The sequence below is a fragment of the Molothrus aeneus genome, chromosome Z (genome assembly GCF_037042795.1).
Source record: "Molothrus aeneus isolate 106 chromosome Z, BPBGC_Maene_1.0, whole genome shotgun sequence".
NCBI classification, from domain to species: domain Eukaryota; kingdom Metazoa; phylum Chordata; class Aves; order Passeriformes; family Icteridae; genus Molothrus; species Molothrus aeneus.
Genome location: NC_089680.1, coordinates 7,216,398 through 7,231,596, shown reverse-complemented (window position 1 = coordinate 7,231,596; position 15,199 = coordinate 7,216,398). Strand labels below are relative to the sequence as shown.

Here is a 15,199-nt window from a genome sequence, read left to right as displayed (position 1 = left end):
TTGGTGCTGTTCTATGCTTAGGGCTCCGCGGCAGTGGTGGAGAGGGGCAAGGAAAGTGACCTCGTGTGCCTGGCTTTGTGCAAAGTGCTTGACAGTGTCCCGCATGACGTCGTTGTCTGTGAGTCAGAGGGGCATGGATTGGATGGATGGAGCAAGGTGTGGATAAAGCAGATGAGGTGCAGCGGTGCTCTTGAGCAGCCTTTGGGTGTTTTTCTTTTTGTGCTTCCATGGTGTTGGCCAAAGGCTGGCAGTGCTTTTGCACAGGGGCTTGCACAGGGGCTGCTGCTTGGGCAGACGCCGTTGAGAAGAGGGGTCGGGGGCTGTTTGCAGCAGGGCTTGGAGTAGGCGTTGGGCGGAGATGGCTTTCCCCTGGCGCAAAGAGTGCTTGCAGTGCTCGAGAGAGGAGAGGCAGTGGCAAGTGTTTTGTCATAAGTCTTTATTTGGACTGGCACAAATAAGTGAAGAGGTAGAAAAATAAATACGTGAATAAATAGGTAAATAAAATAACTAAATAAATAAGTCAATAAATAAGTGGAGAAGGTCTTTGGTCCGTATCAGTATGAGCAGCGGAATCGCTGGAGACGCAGCGGTTGAAGGCTGCGGGGGCCGTGCGGTTGTTGCAGGCCTGTGTGTGGTCCCAGGTGAGAGGAGGCGTGGGGTTGGAGGTGGGTTTGGGGCCTAGGTGTGGCTGGGCGGGTGGGCCTTGGCGCTAGCGGCGCGTGGCGCGTGTGAGGTTGTGGAGGTGCAGTAGAGAGGCACGAGCTTCGAGGCGGACGTGGTCCCAGGCGCAGGCGCTGTGGTTGTGGGCGTGCAGGAAGAGGTGGATGTCCCTGAAGTACTTGTTGATGGCGAGCAGCGGGTTGCGTGGTCCTTTGAAGGGCGTGGCGTTGTCGGGGAGGCATTGCTCCAGGTGGTGGATGTGGTGCTGCAGCTTGTTGAGGAGGTGGTTGCGAGCCTGGCCGGGCCAGTGCTGGCGGGTGCTGTTGGAGCTGAGGGTGTGGAAGAGGTGCTGCAGGATGCGCAGGGCGGTGGCGGCGGCTTGGTGCGGCTGCAGGTTGTGGTGGAGCAGGCTGGCGGGGAAGAAGGGCGGCTCTGGCAGGTGGCAGGGCTGCGTGTGGCCGACCGCAGCCATGTCCTGGAGGAGGCGGAGAGCGTCGCCGGGGAAGGTGTCCTCGTGTGTCCAGAGGTGTTGGCAGGCCAGGGTGCCGGCCAGAGCGGTGAGGAGGAGCAGGAGCGCCGGGGCGGCGTGCGGCAGGCGTGGCTGTGTGGCTGTGGCCGCAGCCATGGTGAGTCTCTGTGGGTGCTGTTGGGTGCTGCTGGGCAGGAGGAGCCCGGTGAGGCTGGCTGGTGCTGCTGGTGGCTGTGCTTGGGGTGGCTCCGGGTGCGCGGCTTTGTATGCGAGGCAGCTTTCCCTTCATCGCTTTCCGATTGTCCGCAGTTTCTGCCTGTACTTTCCAGTCTGTACTGGTGGCTGTGTAGGTTTTGGGGAAGTGTTTGGTCGGGGTGTCCGTGGTTGGGGATTGTGGTGGCAGCGGCGTGCCGGCCTTGCGAAAGCTCTGTCTCGGAGGCGTCGTTGTCAGGTGTGGCGGAGAGGGCTCTTGGCTGTTGCCCTTCACCTGCCGGGCCAGCTGCGCGGTCCGTGCTGTGCTACTGAGTCTCTCTTTGTGGCCAAGCATGCTTTCCACCCGCAAAGCCCTGCTGGTGGCTGTGGTGACTTTTCCTTTCACTCGGTGGCTTGCCTTTATTTTCATCTTAGCCACTGTTTTCCTTTTGTGGTTGCAAGGCATGTGCGGTGATGTCAGTGGGCGGGGGCTGGCGTTTCCCCTCCTGGGGTCAATGCCCAGAGGCAGTGGCAGTGTTCAAGGGGCTGTGTGTGCACGTGGGCCTTGGAGGCCTGAGTGTGTCCTTGCACAGAGGCAGGCGCTCCAGCTGCTGTGTTTGGGAGGAGCCAGCAAGGAGGCAGGCAAGGAAGGCTCAGTGAAGAAGGCGGCGCAAGGGAGGGGCTTTGCTCTTCCTGTCGTGCTTGCTCCGCTGGCTGTGGCCCTGGAGCAAGGGTCTGGTTTGGAGATGCATTGGCCCAGTGGATGAGGCAGCCGCAGGGCCAAAGAGGACTGTCCCCCGTGAAAGCAATGGGGTTGTGTTTTGGGATTGCCAGAGCCCTGGCCTGCAAGAGCGTGTCCTGTTCAGGGCTCGTTGGCCCGTGCGAGGTGTGGCGTCCTTGGAGGGGATGGCTCTGAAGAGGCACGGGGGTCTAGAGGACATCACGTGTGAGCAAGACGGCAGGGCCTGGGCTTCTGCGGCTGAGTAGCGAAGGTTTGCCAGCAGTTTCAGATGCCTTTGCAAAAGCGCAGAAAAGCTGGGGATCGGTGAGGAGGAATGAGGGCTGTGCAGAGATCTGCAAGGGGACGATTGCCATGGCCTCGTGGAGAAATGGTTGGATGGTTGCTAGGAGCACAGCATGGGCTTTGAAGGTTGGAGACTTTTGGGGCAAAGAGGCTGTGGAGGGGAGTGGATGTTTGTAGCCTTGTGTGTCAGCGATCTCCAGGCCCGCTGCTGAAGTGGCGCGTGGCAAGTGCTGGGAGCCCTGCCTGCAGAATGGAGATCCCCGGGCCACTGTAGGACAGGGTCAACTTTGAGACCATCTTAGCAACTTGAACTTAGTGTCCGAGTGCATGGCACGTGCAGAGGTTAATGCCTGAGTCCTGAGGGAACTTTCAGATGGAGTTGCTAGGCCAGAGTGCATCGTTTTTGAAAGCTGGTGTCTGTCAGTCCAAATGGCCAAGAAGCGGTAGAAGGGAAGTAGAAGCCCCGTTTTTAGAAAGGGAAAAGGAGAAGAGTGTGGGAAGTACGGAGCATTCAGGCTGAGCTCTGTGTGAGGCAAGAAGATGAGGCTGCTTCTCCGGGAGACTATGTTAAGGCCAATGGAAAAGCAAGAGGTGATTGGGAACAGGGAGCATTCCAAAGTGCAAAATCACCATTCCTGGCAGTTTTGGTGCTGTTCTATGCTTAGGGCTCCGCGGCAGTGGTGGAGAGGGGCAAGGAAAGTGACCTCGTGTGCCTGGCTTTGTGCAAAGTGCTTGACAGTGTCCCGCATGACGTCGTTGTCTGTGAGTCAGAGGGGCATGGATTGGATGGATGGAGCAAGGTGTGGATAAAGCAGATGAGGTGCAGCGGTGCTCTTGAGCAGCCTTTGGGTGTTTTTCTTTTTGTGCTTCCATGGTGTTGGCCAAAGGCTGGCAGTGCTTTTGCACAGGGGCTTGCACAGGGGCTGCTGCTTGGGCAGGCGCCGTTGAGAAGAGGGGTCGGGGGCTGTTTGCAGCAGGGCTTGGAGTAGGCGTTGGGCGGAGATGGCTTTCCCCTGGCGCAAAGAGTGCTTGCAGTGCTCGAGAGAGGAGAGGCAGTGGCAAGTGTTTTGTCATAAGTCTTTATTTGGACTGGCACAAATAAGTGAAGAGGTAGAAAAATAAATACGTGAATAAATAGGTAAATAAAATAAATAACTAAATAAATAAGTCAATAAATAAGTGGAGAAGGTCTTTGGTCCGTATCAGTATGAGCAGCGGAATCGCTGGAGACGCAGCGGTTGAAGGCTGCGGGGGCCGTGCGGTTGTTGCAGGCCTGTGTGTGGTCCCAGGTGAGAGGAGGCGTGGGGTTGGAGGTGGGTTTGGGGCCTAGGTGTGGCTGGGCGGGTGGGCCTTGGCGCTAGCGGCGCGTGGCGCGTGTGAGGTTGTGGAGGTGCAGTAGAGAGGCACGAGCTTCGAGGCGGACGTGGTCCCAGGCGCAGGCGCTGTGGTTGTGGGCGTGCAGGAAGAGGTGGATGTCCCTGAAGTACTTGTTGATGGCGAGCAGCGGGTTGCGTGGTCCTTTGAAGGGCGTGGCGTTGTCGGGGAGGCATTGCTCCAGGTGGTGGATGTGGTGCTGCAGCTTGTTGAGGAGGTGGTTGCGAGCCTGGCCGGGCCAGTGCTGGCGGGTGCTGTTGGAGCTGAGGGTGTGGAAGAGGTGCTGCAGGATGCGCAGGGCGGTGGCGGCGGCTTGGTGCGGCTGCAGGTTGTGGTGGAGCAGGCTGGCGGGGAAGAAGGGCGGCTCTGGCAGGTGGCAGGGCTGCGTGTGGCCGACCGCAGCCATGTCCTGGAGGAGGCGGAGAGCGTCGCCGGGGAAGGTGTCCTCGTGTGTCCAGAGGTGTTGGCAGGCCAGGGTGCCGGCCAGAGCGGTGAGGAGGAGCAGGAGCGCCGGGGCGGCGTGCGGCAGGCGTGGCTGTGTGGCTGTGGCCGCAGCCATGGTGATTCTCTGTGGGTGCTGTTGGGTGCTGCTGGGCAGGAGGAGCCCGGTGAGGCTGGCTGGTGCTGCTGGTGGCTGTGCTTGGGGTGGCTCCGGGTGCGCGGCTTTGTATGCGAGGCAGCTTTCCCTTCATCGCTTTCCGGTTGTCCGCAGTTTCTGCCTGTACTTTCCAGTCTGTACTGGTGGCTGTGTAGGTTTTGGGGAAGTGTTTGGTCGGGGTGTCCGTGGTTGGGGATTGTGGTGGCAGCGGCGTGCCGGCCTTGCGAAAGCTCTGTCTCGGAGGCGTCGTTGTCAGGTGTGGCGGAGAGGGCTCTTGGCTGTTGCCCTTCACCTGCCGGGCCAGCTGCGCGGTCCGTGCTGTGCTACTGAGTCTCTCTTTGTGGCCAAGCATGCTTTCCACCCGCAAAGCCCTGCTGGTGGCTGTGGTGACTTTTCCTTTCACTCGGTGGCTTGCCTTTATTTTCATCTTAGCCACTGTTTTCCTTTTGTGGTTGCAAGGCATGTGCGGTGATGTCAGTGGGCGGGGGCTGGCGTTTCCCCTCCTGGGGTCAATGCCCAGAGGCAGTGTTCAAGGGGCTGTGTGTGCACGTGGGCCTTGGAGGCCTGAGTGTGTCCTTGCACAGAGGCAGGCGCTCCAGCTGCTGTGTTTGGGAGGAGCCAGCAAGGAGGCAGGCAAGGAAGGCTCAGTGAAGAAGGCGGCGCAAGGGAGGGGCTTTGCTCTTCCTGTCGTGCTTGCTCCGCTGGCTGTGGCCCTGGAGCAAGGGTCCGGTTTGGAGATGCATGGCCCAGTGGATGAGGCAGCCGCAGGGCCAAAGAGGACTGTCCCCCGTGAAAGCAATGGGGTTGTGTTTTGGGATTGCCAGAGCCCTGGCCTGCAAGAGCGTGTCCTGTTCAGGGCTCGTTGGCCCGTGCGAGGTGTGGCGTCCTTGGAGGGGATGGCTCTGAAGAGGCACGGGGGTCTAGAGGACATCACGTGTGAGCAAGACGGCAGGGCCTGGGCTTCTGCGGCTGAGTAGCGAAGGTTTGCCAGCAGTTTCAGATGCCTTTGCAAAAGCGCAGAAAAGCTGGGGATCGGTGAGGAGGAATGAGGGCTGTGCAGAGATCTGCAAGGGGACGATTGCCATGGCCTCGTGGAGAAATGGTTGGATGGTTGCTAGGAGCACAGCATGGGCTTTGAAGGTTGGAGACTTTTGGGGCAAAGAGGCTGTGGAGGGGAGTGGATGTTTGTAGCCTTGTGTGTCAGCGATCTCCAGGCCCGCTGCTGAAGTGGCGCGTGGCAAGTGCTGGGAGCCCTGCCTGCAGAATGGAGATCCCCGGGCCACTGTAGGACAGGGTCAACTTTGAGACCATCTTAGCAACTTGAACTTAGTGTCCGAGTGCATGGCACGTGCAGAGGTTAATGCCTGAGTCCTGAGGGAACTTTCAGATGGAGTTGCTAGGCCAGAGTGCATCGTTTTTGAAAGCTGGTGTCTGTCAGTCCAAATGGCCAAGAAGCGGTAGAAGGGAAGTAGAAGCCCCGTTTTTAGAAAGGGAAAAGGAGAAGAGTGTGGGAAGTACGGAGCATTCAGGCTGAGCTCTGTGTGAGGCAAGAAGATGAGGCTGCTTCTCCGGGAGACTATGTTAAGGCCAATGGAAAAGCAAGAGGTGATTGGGAACAGGGAGCATTCCAAAGTGCAAAATCACCATTCCTGGCAGTTTTGGTGCTGTTCTATGCTTAGGGCTCCGCGGCAGTGGTGGAGAGGGGCAAGGAAAGTGACCTCGTGTGCCTGGCTTTGTGCAAAGTGCTTGACAGTGTCCCGCATGACGTCGTTGTCTGTGAGTCAGAGGGGCATGGATTGGATGGATGGAGCAAGGTGTGGATAAAGCAGATGAGGTGCAGCGGTGCTCTTGAGCAGCCTTTGGGTGTTTTTCTTTTTGTGCTTCCATGGTGTTGGCCAAAGGCTGGCAGTGCTTTTGCACAGGGGCTTGCACAGGGGCTGCTGCTTGGGCAGGCGCCGTTGAGAAGAGGGGTCGGGGGCTGTTTGCAGCAGGGCTTGGAGTAGGCGTTGGGCGGAGATGGCTTTCCCCTGGCGCAAAGAGTGCTTGCAGTGCTCGAGAGAGGAGAGGCAGTGGCAAGTGTTTTGTCATAAGTCTTTATTTGGACTGGCACAAATAAGTGAAGAGGTAGAAAAATAAATACGTGAATAAATAGGTAAATAAAATAAATAACTAAATAAATAAGTCAATAAATAAGTGGAGAAGGTCTTTGGTCCGTATCAGTATGAGCAGCGGAATCGCTGGAGACGCAGCGGTTGAAGGCTGCGGGGGCCGTGCGGTTGTTGCAGGCCTGTGTGTGGTCCCAGGTGAGAGGAGGCGTGGGGTTGGAGGTGGGTTTGGGGCCTAGGTGTGGCTGGGCGGGTGGGCCTTGGCGCTAGCGGCGCGTGGCGCGTGTGAGGTTGTGGAGGTGCAGTAGAGAGGCACGAGCTTCGAGGCGGACGTGGTCCCAGGCGCAGGCGCTGTGGTTGTGGGCGTGCAGGAAGAGGTGGATGTCCCTGAAGTACTTGTTGATGGCGAGCAGCGGGTTGCGTGGTCCTTTGAAGGGCGTGGCGTTGTCGGGGAGGCATTGCTCCAGGTGGTGGATGTGGTGCTGCAGCTTGTTGAGGAGGTGGTTGCGAGCCTGGCCGGGCCAGTGCTGGCGGGTGCTGTTGGAGCTGAGGGTGTGGAAGAGGTGCTGCAGGATGCGCAGGGCGGTGGCGGCGGCTTGGTGCGGCTGCAGGTTGTGGTGGAGCAGGCTGGCGGGGAAGAAGGGCGGCTCTGGCAGGTGGCAGGGCTGCGTGTGGCCGACCGCAGCCATGTCCTGGAGGAGGCGGAGAGCGTCGCCGGGGAAGGTGTCCTCGTGTGTCCAGAGGTGTTGGCAGGCCAGGGTGCCGGCCAGAGCGGTGAGGAGGAGCAGGAGCGCCGGGGCGGCGTGCGGCAGGCGTGGCTGTGTGGCTGTGGCCGCAGCCATGGTGATTCTCTGTGGGTGCTGTTGGGTGCTGCTGGGCAGGAGGAGCCCGGTGAGGCTGGCTGGTGCTGCTGGTGGCTGTGCTTGGGGTGGCTCCGGGTGCGCGGCTTTGTATGCGAGGCAGCTTTCCCTTCATCGCTTTCCGGTTGTCCGCAGTTTCTGCCTGTACTTTCCAGTCTGTACTGGTGGCTGTGTAGGTTTTGGGGAAGTGTTTGGTCGGGGTGTCCGTGGTTGGGGATTGTGGTGGCAGCGGCGTGCCGGCCTTGCGAAAGCTCTGTCTCGGAGGCGTCGTTGTCAGGTGTGGCGGAGAGGGCTCTTGGCTGTTGCCCTTCACCTGCCGGGCCAGCTGCGCGGTCCGTGCTGTGCTACTGAGTCTCTCTTTGTGGCCAAGCATGCTTTCCACCCGCAAAGCCCTGCTGGTGGCTGTGGTGACTTTTCCTTTCACTCGGTGGCTTGCCTTTATTTTCATCTTAGCCACTGTTTTCCTTTTGTGGTTGCAAGGCATGTGCGGTGATGTCAGTGGGCGGGGGCTGGCGTTTCCCCTCCTGGGGTCAATGCCCAGAGGCAGTGTTCGAGGGGCTGTGTGTGCACGTGGGCCTTGGAGGCCTGAGTGTGTCCTTGCACAGAGGCAGGCGCTCCAGCGGCTGTGTTTGGGAGGAGCCAGCAAGGAGGCAGGCAAGGAAGGCTCAGTGAAGAAGGCGGCGCAAGGGAGGGGCTTTGCTCTTCCTGTCGTGCTTGCTCTGCTGGCTGTGGCCCTGGAGCAAGGGTCCGGTTTGGAGATGCATGGCCCGGTGGATGAGGCAGCCGCAGGGCCAAAGAGGACTGTCCCCCGTGAAAGCAATGGGGTTGTGTTTTGGGATTGCCAGAGCCCTGGCCTGCAAGAGCGTGTCCTGTTCAGGGCTCGTTGGCCCGTGCGAGGTGTGGCGTCCTTGGAGGGGATGGCTCTGAAGAGGCACGGGGGTCTAGAGGACATCACGTGTGAGCAAGACGGCAGGGCCTGGGCTTCTGCGGCTGAGTAGCGAAGGTTTGCCAGCAGTTTCAGATGCCTTTGCAAAAGCGCAGAAAAGCTGGGGATCGGTGAGGAGGAATGAGGGCTGTGCAGAGATCTGCAAGGGGACGATTGCCATGGCCTCGTGGAGAAATGGTTGGATGGTTGCTAGGAGCACAGCATGGGCTTTGAAGGTTGGAGACTTTTGGGGCAAAGAGGCTGTGGAGGGGAGTGGATGTTTGTAGCCTTGTGTGTCAGCGATCTCCAGGCCCGCTGCTGAAGTGGCGCGTGGCAAGTGCTGGGAGCCCTGCCTGCAGAATGGAGATCCCCGGGCCACTGTAGGACAGGGTCAACTTTGAGACCATCTTAGCAACTTGAACTTAGTGTCCGAGTGCATGGCACGTGCAGAGGTTAATGCCTGAGTCCTGAGGGAACTTTCAGATGGAGTTGCTAGGCCAGAGTGCATCGTTTTTGAAAGCTGGTGTCTGTCAGTCCAAATGGCCAAGAAGCGGTAGAAGGGAAGTAGAAGCCCCGTTTTTAGAAAGGGAAAAGGAGAAGAGTGTGGGAAGTACGGAGCATTCAGGCTGAGCTCTGTGTGAGGCAAGAAGATGAGGCTGCTTCTCCGGGAGACTATGTTAAGGCCAATGGAAAAGCAAGAGGTGATTGGGAACAGGGAGCATGGCATTCCAAAGTGCAAAATCACCATTCCTGGCAGTTTTGGTGCTGTTCTATGCTTAGGGCTCCGCGGCAGTGGTGGAGAGGGGCAAGGAAAGTGACCTCGTGTGCCTGGCTTTGTGCAAAGTGCTTGACAGTGTCCCGCATGACGTCGTTGTCTGTGAGTCAGAGGGGCATGGATTGGATGGATGGAGCAAGGTGTGGATAAAGCAGATGAGGTGCAGCGGTGCTCTTGAGCAGCCTTTGGGTGTTTTTCTTTTTGTGCTTCCATGGTGTTGGCCAAAGGCTGGCAGTGCTTTTGCACAGGGGCTTGCACAGGGGCTGCTGCTTGGGCAGGCGCCGTTGAGAAGAGGGGTCGGGGGCTGTTTGCAGCAGGGCTTGGAGTAGGCGTTGGGCGGAGATGGCTTTCCCCTGGCGCAAAGAGTGCTTGCAGTGCTCGAGAGAGGAGAGGCAGTGGCAAGTGTTTTGTCATAAGTCTTTATTTGGACTGGCACAAATAAGTGAAGAGGTAGAAAAATAAATACGTGAATAAATAGGTAAATAAAATAAATAACTAAATAAATAAGTCAATAAATAAGTGGAGAAGGTCTTTGGTCCGTATCAGTATGAGCAGCGGAATCGCTGGAGACGCAGCGGTTGAAGGCTGCGGGGGCCGTGCGGTTGTTGCAGGCCTGTGTGTGGTCCCAGGTGAGAGGAGGCGTGGGGTTGGAGGTGGGTTTGGGGCCTAGGTGTGGCTGGGCGGGTGGGCCTTGGCGCTAGCGGCGCGTGGCGCGTGTGAGGTTGTGGAGGTGCAGTAGAGAGGCACGAGCTTCGAGGCGGACGTGGTCCCAGGCGCAGGCGCTGTGGTTGTGGGCGTGCAGGAAGAGGTGGATGTCCCTGAAGTACTTGTTGATGGCGAGCAGCGGGTTGCGTGGTCCTTTGAAGGGCGTGGCGTTGTCGGGGAGGCATTGCTCCAGGTGGTGGATGTGGTGCTGCAGCTTGTTGAGGAGGTGGTTGCGAGCCTGGCCGGGCCAGTGCTGGCGGGTGCTGTTGGAGCTGAGGGTGTGGAAGAGGTGCTGCAGGATGCGCAGGGCGGTGGCGGCGGCTTGGTGCGGCTGCAGGTTGTGGTGGAGCAGGCTGGCGGGGAAGAAGGGCGGCTCTGGCAGGTGGCAGGGCTGCGTGTGGCCGACCGCAGCCATGTCCTGGAGGAGGCGGAGAGCGTCGCCGGGGAAGGTGTCCTCGTGTGTCCAGAGGTGTTGGCAGGCCAGGGTGCCGGCCAGAGCGGTGAGGAGGAGCAGGAGCGCCGGGGCGGCGTGCGGCAGGCGTGGCTGTGTGGCTGTGGCCGCAGCCATGGTGATTCTCTGTGGGTGCTGTTGGGTGCTGCTGGGCAGGAGGAGCCCGGTGAGGCTGGCTGGTGCTGCTGGTGGCTGTGCTTGGGGTGGCTCCGGGTGCGCGGCTTTGTATGCGAGGCAGCTTTCCCTTCATCGCTTTCCGGTTGTCCGCAGTTTCTGCCTGTACTTTCCAGTCTGTACTGGTGGCTGTGTAGGTTTTGGGGAAGTGTTTGGTCGGGGTGTCCGTGGTTGGGGATTGTGGTGGCAGCGGCGTGCCGGCCTTGCGAAAGCTCTGTCTCGGAGGCGTCGTTGTCAGGTGTGGCGGAGAGGGCTCTTGGCTGTTGCCCTTCACCTGCCGGGCCAGCTGCGCGGTCCGTGCTGTGCTACTGAGTCTCTCTTTGTGGCCAAGCATGCTTTCCACCCGCAAAGCCCTGCTGGTGGCTGTGGTGACTTTTCCTTTCACTCGGTGGCTTGCCTTTATTTTCATCTTAGCCACTGTTTTCCTTTTGTGGTTGCAAGGCATGTGCGGTGATGTCAGTGGGCGGGGGCTGGCGTTTCCCCTCCTGGGGTCAATGCCCAGAGGCAGTGTTCGAGGGGCTGTGTGTGCACGTGGGCCTTGGAGGCCTGAGTGTGTCCTTGCACAGAGGCAGGCGCTCCAGCGGCTGTGTTTGGGAGGAGCCAGCAAGGAGGCAGGCAAGGAAGGCTCAGTGAAGAAGGCGGCGCAAGGGAGGGGCTTTGCTCTTCCTGTCGTGCTTGCTCCGCTGGCTGTGGCCCTGGAGCAAGGGTCCGGTTTGGAGATGCATGGCCCGGTGGATGAGGCAGCCGCAGGGCCAAAGAGGACTGTCCCCCGTGAAAGCAATGGGGTTGTGTTTTGGGATTGCCAGAGCCCTGGCCTGCAAGAGCGTGTCCTGTTCAGGGCTCGTTGGCCCGTGCGAGGTGTGGCGTCCTTGGAGGGGATGGCTCTGAAGAGGCACGGGGGTCTAGAGGACATCACGTGTGAGCAAGACGGCAGGGCCTGGGCTTCTGCGGCTGAGTAGCGAAGGTTTGCCAGCAGTTTCAGATGCCTTTGCAAAAGCGCAGAAAAGCTGGGGATCGGTGAGGAGGAATGAGGGCTGTGCAGAGATCTGCAAGGGGACGATTGCCATGGCCTCGTGGAGAAATGGTTGGATGGTTGCTAGGAGCACAGCATGGGCTTTGAAGGTTGGAGACTTTTGGGGCAAAGAGGCTGTGGAGGGGAGTGGATGTTTGTAGCCTTGTGTGTCAGCGATCTCCAGGCCCGCTGCTGAAGTGGCACGTGGCAAGTGCTGGGAGCCCTGCCTGCAGAATGGAGATCCCCGGGCCACTGTAGGACAGGGTCAACTTTGAGACCATCTTAGCAACTTGAACTTAGTGTCCGAGTGCATGGCACGTGCAGAGGTTAATGCCTGAGTCCTGAGGGAACTTTCAGATGGAGTTGCTAGGCCAGAGTGCATCGTTTTTGAAAGCTGGTGTCTGTCAGTCCAAATGGCCAAGAAGCGGTAGAAGGGAAGTAGAAGCCCCGTTTTTAGAAAGGGAAAAGGAGAAGAGTGTGGGAAGTACGGAGCATTCAGGCTGAGCTCTGTGTGAGGCAAGAAGATGAGGCTGCTTCTCCGGGAGACTATGTTAAGGCCAATGGAAAAGCAAGAGGTGATTGGGAACAGGGAGCATGGCATTCCAAAGTGCAAGATCACCATTCCTGGCAGTTTTGGTGCTGTTCTATGCTTAGGGCTCCGCGGCAGTGGTGGAGAGGGGCAAGGAAAGTGACCTCGTGTGCCTGGCTTTGTGCAAAGTGCTTGACAGTGTCCCGCATGACGTCGTTGTCTGTGAGTCAGAGGGGCATGGATTGGATGGATGGAGCAAGGTGTGGATAAAGCAGATGAGGTGCAGCGGTGCTCTTGAGCAGCCTTTGGGTGTTTTTCTTTTTGTGCTTCCATGATGTTGGCCAAAGGCTGGCAGTGCTTTTGCACAGGGGCTTGCACAGGGGCTGCTGCTTGGGCAGGCGCCATTGAGAAGAGGGGTCGGGGGCTGTTTGCAGCAGGGCTTGGAGTAGGCGTTGGGCGGAGATGGCTTTCCCCTGGCGCAAAGAGTGCTTGCAGTGCTCGAGAGAGGAGAGGCAGTGGCAAGTGTTTTGTCATAAGTCTTTATTTGGACTGGCACAAATAAGTGAAGAGGTAGAAAAATAAATACGTGAATAAATAGGTAAATAAAATAAATAACTAAATAAATAAGTCAATAAATAAGTGGAGAAGGTCTTTGGTCCGTATCAGTATGAGCAGCGGAATCGCTGGAGACGCAGCGGTTGAAGGCTGCGGGGGCCGTGCGGTTGTTGCAGGCCTGTGTGTGGTCCCAGGTGAGAGGAGGCGTGGGGTTGGAGGTGGGTTTGGGGCCTAGGTGTGGCTGGGCGGGTGGGCCTTGGCGCTAGCGGCGCGTGGCGCGTGTGAGGTTGTGGAGGTGCAGTAGAGAGGCACGAGCTTCGAGGCGGACGTGGTCCCAGGCGCAGGCGCTGTGGTTGTGGGCGTGCAGGAAGAGGTGGATGTCCCTGAAGTACTTGTTGATGGCGAGCAGCGGGTTGCGTGGTCCTTTGAAGGGCGTGGCGTTGTCGGGGAGGCATTGCTCCAGGTGGTGGATGTGGTGCTGCAGCTTGTTGAGGAGGTGGTTGCGAGCCTGGCCGGGCCAGTGCTGGCGGGTGCTGTTGGAGCTGAGGGTGTGGAAGAGGTGCTGCAGGATGCGCAGGGCGGTGGCGGCGGCTTGGTGCGGCTGCAGGTTGTGGTGGAGCAGGCTGGCGGGGAAGAAGGGCGGCTCTGGCAGGTGGCAGGGCTGCGTGTGGCCGACAGCAGCCATGTCCTGGAGGAGGCGGAGAGCGTCGCCGGGGAAGGTGTCCTCGTGTGTCCAGAGGTGTTGGCAGGCCAGGGTGCCGGCCAGAGCGGTGAGGAGGAGCAGGAGCGCCGGGGCGGCGTGCGGCAGGCGTGGCTGTGTGGCTGTGGCCGCAGCCATGGTGATTCTCTGTGGGTGCTGTTGGGTGCTGCTGGGCAGGAGGAGCCCGGTGAGGCTGGCTGGTGCTGCTGGTGGCTGTGCTTGGGGTGGCTCCGGGTGCGCGGCTTTGTATGCGAGGCAGCTTTCCCTTCATCGCTTTCCGGTTGTCCGCAGTTTCTGCCTGTACTTTCCAGTCTGTACTGGTGGCTGTGTAGGTTTTGGGGAAGTGTTTGGTCGGGGTGTCCGTGGTTGGGGATTGTGGTGGCAGCGGCGTGCCGGCCTTGCGAAAGCTCTGTCTCGGAGGCGTCGTTGTCAGGTGTGGCGGAGAGGGCTCTTGGCTGTTGCCCTTCACCTGCCGGGCCAGCTGCGCGGTCCGTGCTGTGCTACTGAGTCTCTCTTTGTGGCCAAGCATGCTTTCCACCCGCAAAGCCCTGCTGGTGGCTGTGGTGACTTTTCCTTTCACTCGGTGGCTTGCCTTTATTTTCATCTTAGCCACTGTTTTCCTTTTGTGGTTGCAAGGCATGTGCGGTGATGTCAGTGGGCGGGGGCTGGCGTTTCCCCTCCTGGGGTCAATGCCCAGAGGCAGTGTTCGAGGGGCTGTGTGTGCACGTGGGCCTTGGAGGCCTGAGTGTGTCCTTGCACAGAGGCAGGCGCTCCAGCTGCTGTGTTTGGGAGGAGCCAGCAAGGAGGCAGGCAAGGAAGGCTCAGTGAAGAAGGCGGCGCAAGGGAGGGGCTTTGCTCTTCCTGTCGTGCTTGCTCCGCTGGCTGTGGCCCTGGAGCAAGGGTCCGGTTTGGAGATGCATGGCCCGGTGGATGAGGCAGCCGCAGGGCCAAAGAGGACTGTCCCCCGTGAAAGCAATGGGGTTGTGTTTTGGGATTGCCAGAGCCCTGGCCTGCAAGAGCATGTCCTGTTCAGGGCTCGTTGGCCCGTGCGAGGTGTGGCGTCCTTGGAGGGGATGGCTCTGAAGAGGCACGGGGGTCTAGAGGACATCACGTGTGAGCAAGACGGCAGGGCCTGGGCTTCTGCGGCTGAGTAGCGAAGGTTTGCCAGCAGTTTCAGATGCCTTTGCAAAAGCGCAGAAAAGCTGGGGATCGGTGAGGAGGAATGAGGGCTGTGCAGAGATCTGCAAGGGGACGATTGCCATGGCCTCGTGGAGAAATGGTTGGATGGTTGCTAGGAGCACAGCATGGGCTTTGAAGGTTGGAGACTTTTGGGGCAAAGAGGCTGTGGAGGGGAGTGGATGTTTGTAGCCTTGTGTGTCAGCGATCTCCAGGCCCGCTGCTGAAGTGGCGCGTGGCAAGTGCTGGGAGCCCTGCCTGCAGAATGGAGATCCCCGGGCCACTGTAGGACAGGGTCAACTTTGAGACCATCTTAGCAACTTGAACTTAGTGTCCGAGTGCATGGCACGTGCAGAGGTTAATGCCTGAGTCCTGAGGGAACTTTCAGATGGAGTTGCTAGGCCAGAGTGCATCGTTTTTGAAAGCTGGTGTCTGTCAGTCCAAATGGCCAAGAAGCGGTAGAAGGGAAGTAGAAGCCCCGTTTTTAGAAAGGGAAAAGGAGAAGAGTGTGGGAAGTACGGAGCATTCAGGCTGAGCTCTGTGTGAGGCAAGAAGATGAGGCTGCTTCTCCGGGAGACTATGTTAAGGCCAATGGAAAAGCAAGAGGTGATTGGGAACAGGGAGCATGGCATTCCAAAGTGCAAAATCACCATTCCTGGCAGTTTTGGTGCTGTTCTATGCTTAGGGCTCCGCGGCAGTGGTGGAGAGGGGCAAGGAAAGTGACCTCGTGTGCCTGGCTTTGTGCAAAGTGCTTGACAGTGTCCCGCATGACGTCGTTGTCTGTGAGTCAGAGGGGCATGGATTGGATGGATGGAGCAAGGTGTGGATAAAGCAGATGAGGTGCAGCGGTGCTCTTGAGCAGCCTTTGGGTGTTTTTCTTTTTGTGCTTCCATGGTGTTGGCCAAAGGCTGGCAG

General features: G+C 59.0%; 6 protein-coding genes across 12 annotated transcripts in view; 1 reads left to right on the top strand and 5 right to left on the bottom strand.

The window, feature by feature from the left end:
• UBAP2 (ubiquitin associated protein 2) overlaps positions 1-15,199 on the top strand; it is a 162,504-nt gene that overhangs the window by 117,473 nt on the left and 29,832 nt on the right. The gene's annotated exons all lie outside the window — the stretch shown is intronic.
• LOC136569036 (interferon-like) lies at positions 710-1,285 on the bottom strand. The gene has a single exon (XM_066569306.1). It carries the CDS (start codon positions 1,283-1,285, stop codon positions 710-712), a length of 576 nt encoding a protein of 191 aa, XP_066425403.1.
• On the bottom strand, positions 3,703-4,278 carry LOC136569018 (interferon-like). Its single transcript, XM_066569285.1, has one exon. It carries the CDS (start codon positions 4,276-4,278, stop codon positions 3,703-3,705), a length of 576 nt encoding a protein of 191 aa, XP_066425382.1.
• On the bottom strand, positions 6,689-7,264 carry LOC136569021 (interferon-like). The gene has a single exon (XM_066569290.1). It carries the CDS (start codon positions 7,262-7,264, stop codon positions 6,689-6,691), a length of 576 nt encoding a protein of 191 aa, XP_066425387.1.
• Positions 9,680-10,255, bottom strand: LOC136569042 (interferon-like). The gene has a single exon (XM_066569313.1). The coding sequence runs from the start codon at positions 10,253-10,255 to the stop codon at positions 9,680-9,682; it is 576 nt and encodes a 191-aa protein (XP_066425410.1).
• Positions 12,671-13,246, bottom strand: LOC136569030 (interferon-like). Its single transcript, XM_066569301.1, has one exon. The coding sequence runs from the start codon at positions 13,244-13,246 to the stop codon at positions 12,671-12,673; it is 576 nt and encodes a 191-aa protein (XP_066425398.1).

Excerpts from the sequence above, each read along its gene's own strand:
- LOC136569036 (XM_066569306.1), bottom strand. The coding sequence starts at position 1,285 with ATGGCTGCGGCCACAGCCACACAGCCACGCCTGCCGCACGCCGCCCCG.
- LOC136569018 (XM_066569285.1), bottom strand. The coding sequence starts at position 4,278 with ATGGCTGCGGCCACAGCCACACAGCCACGCCTGCCGCACGCCGCCCCG.
- LOC136569021 (XM_066569290.1), bottom strand. The coding sequence starts at position 7,264 with ATGGCTGCGGCCACAGCCACACAGCCACGCCTGCCGCACGCCGCCCCG.
- LOC136569042 (XM_066569313.1), bottom strand. The coding sequence starts at position 10,255 with ATGGCTGCGGCCACAGCCACACAGCCACGCCTGCCGCACGCCGCCCCG.
- LOC136569030 (XM_066569301.1), bottom strand. The coding sequence starts at position 13,246 with ATGGCTGCGGCCACAGCCACACAGCCACGCCTGCCGCACGCCGCCCCG.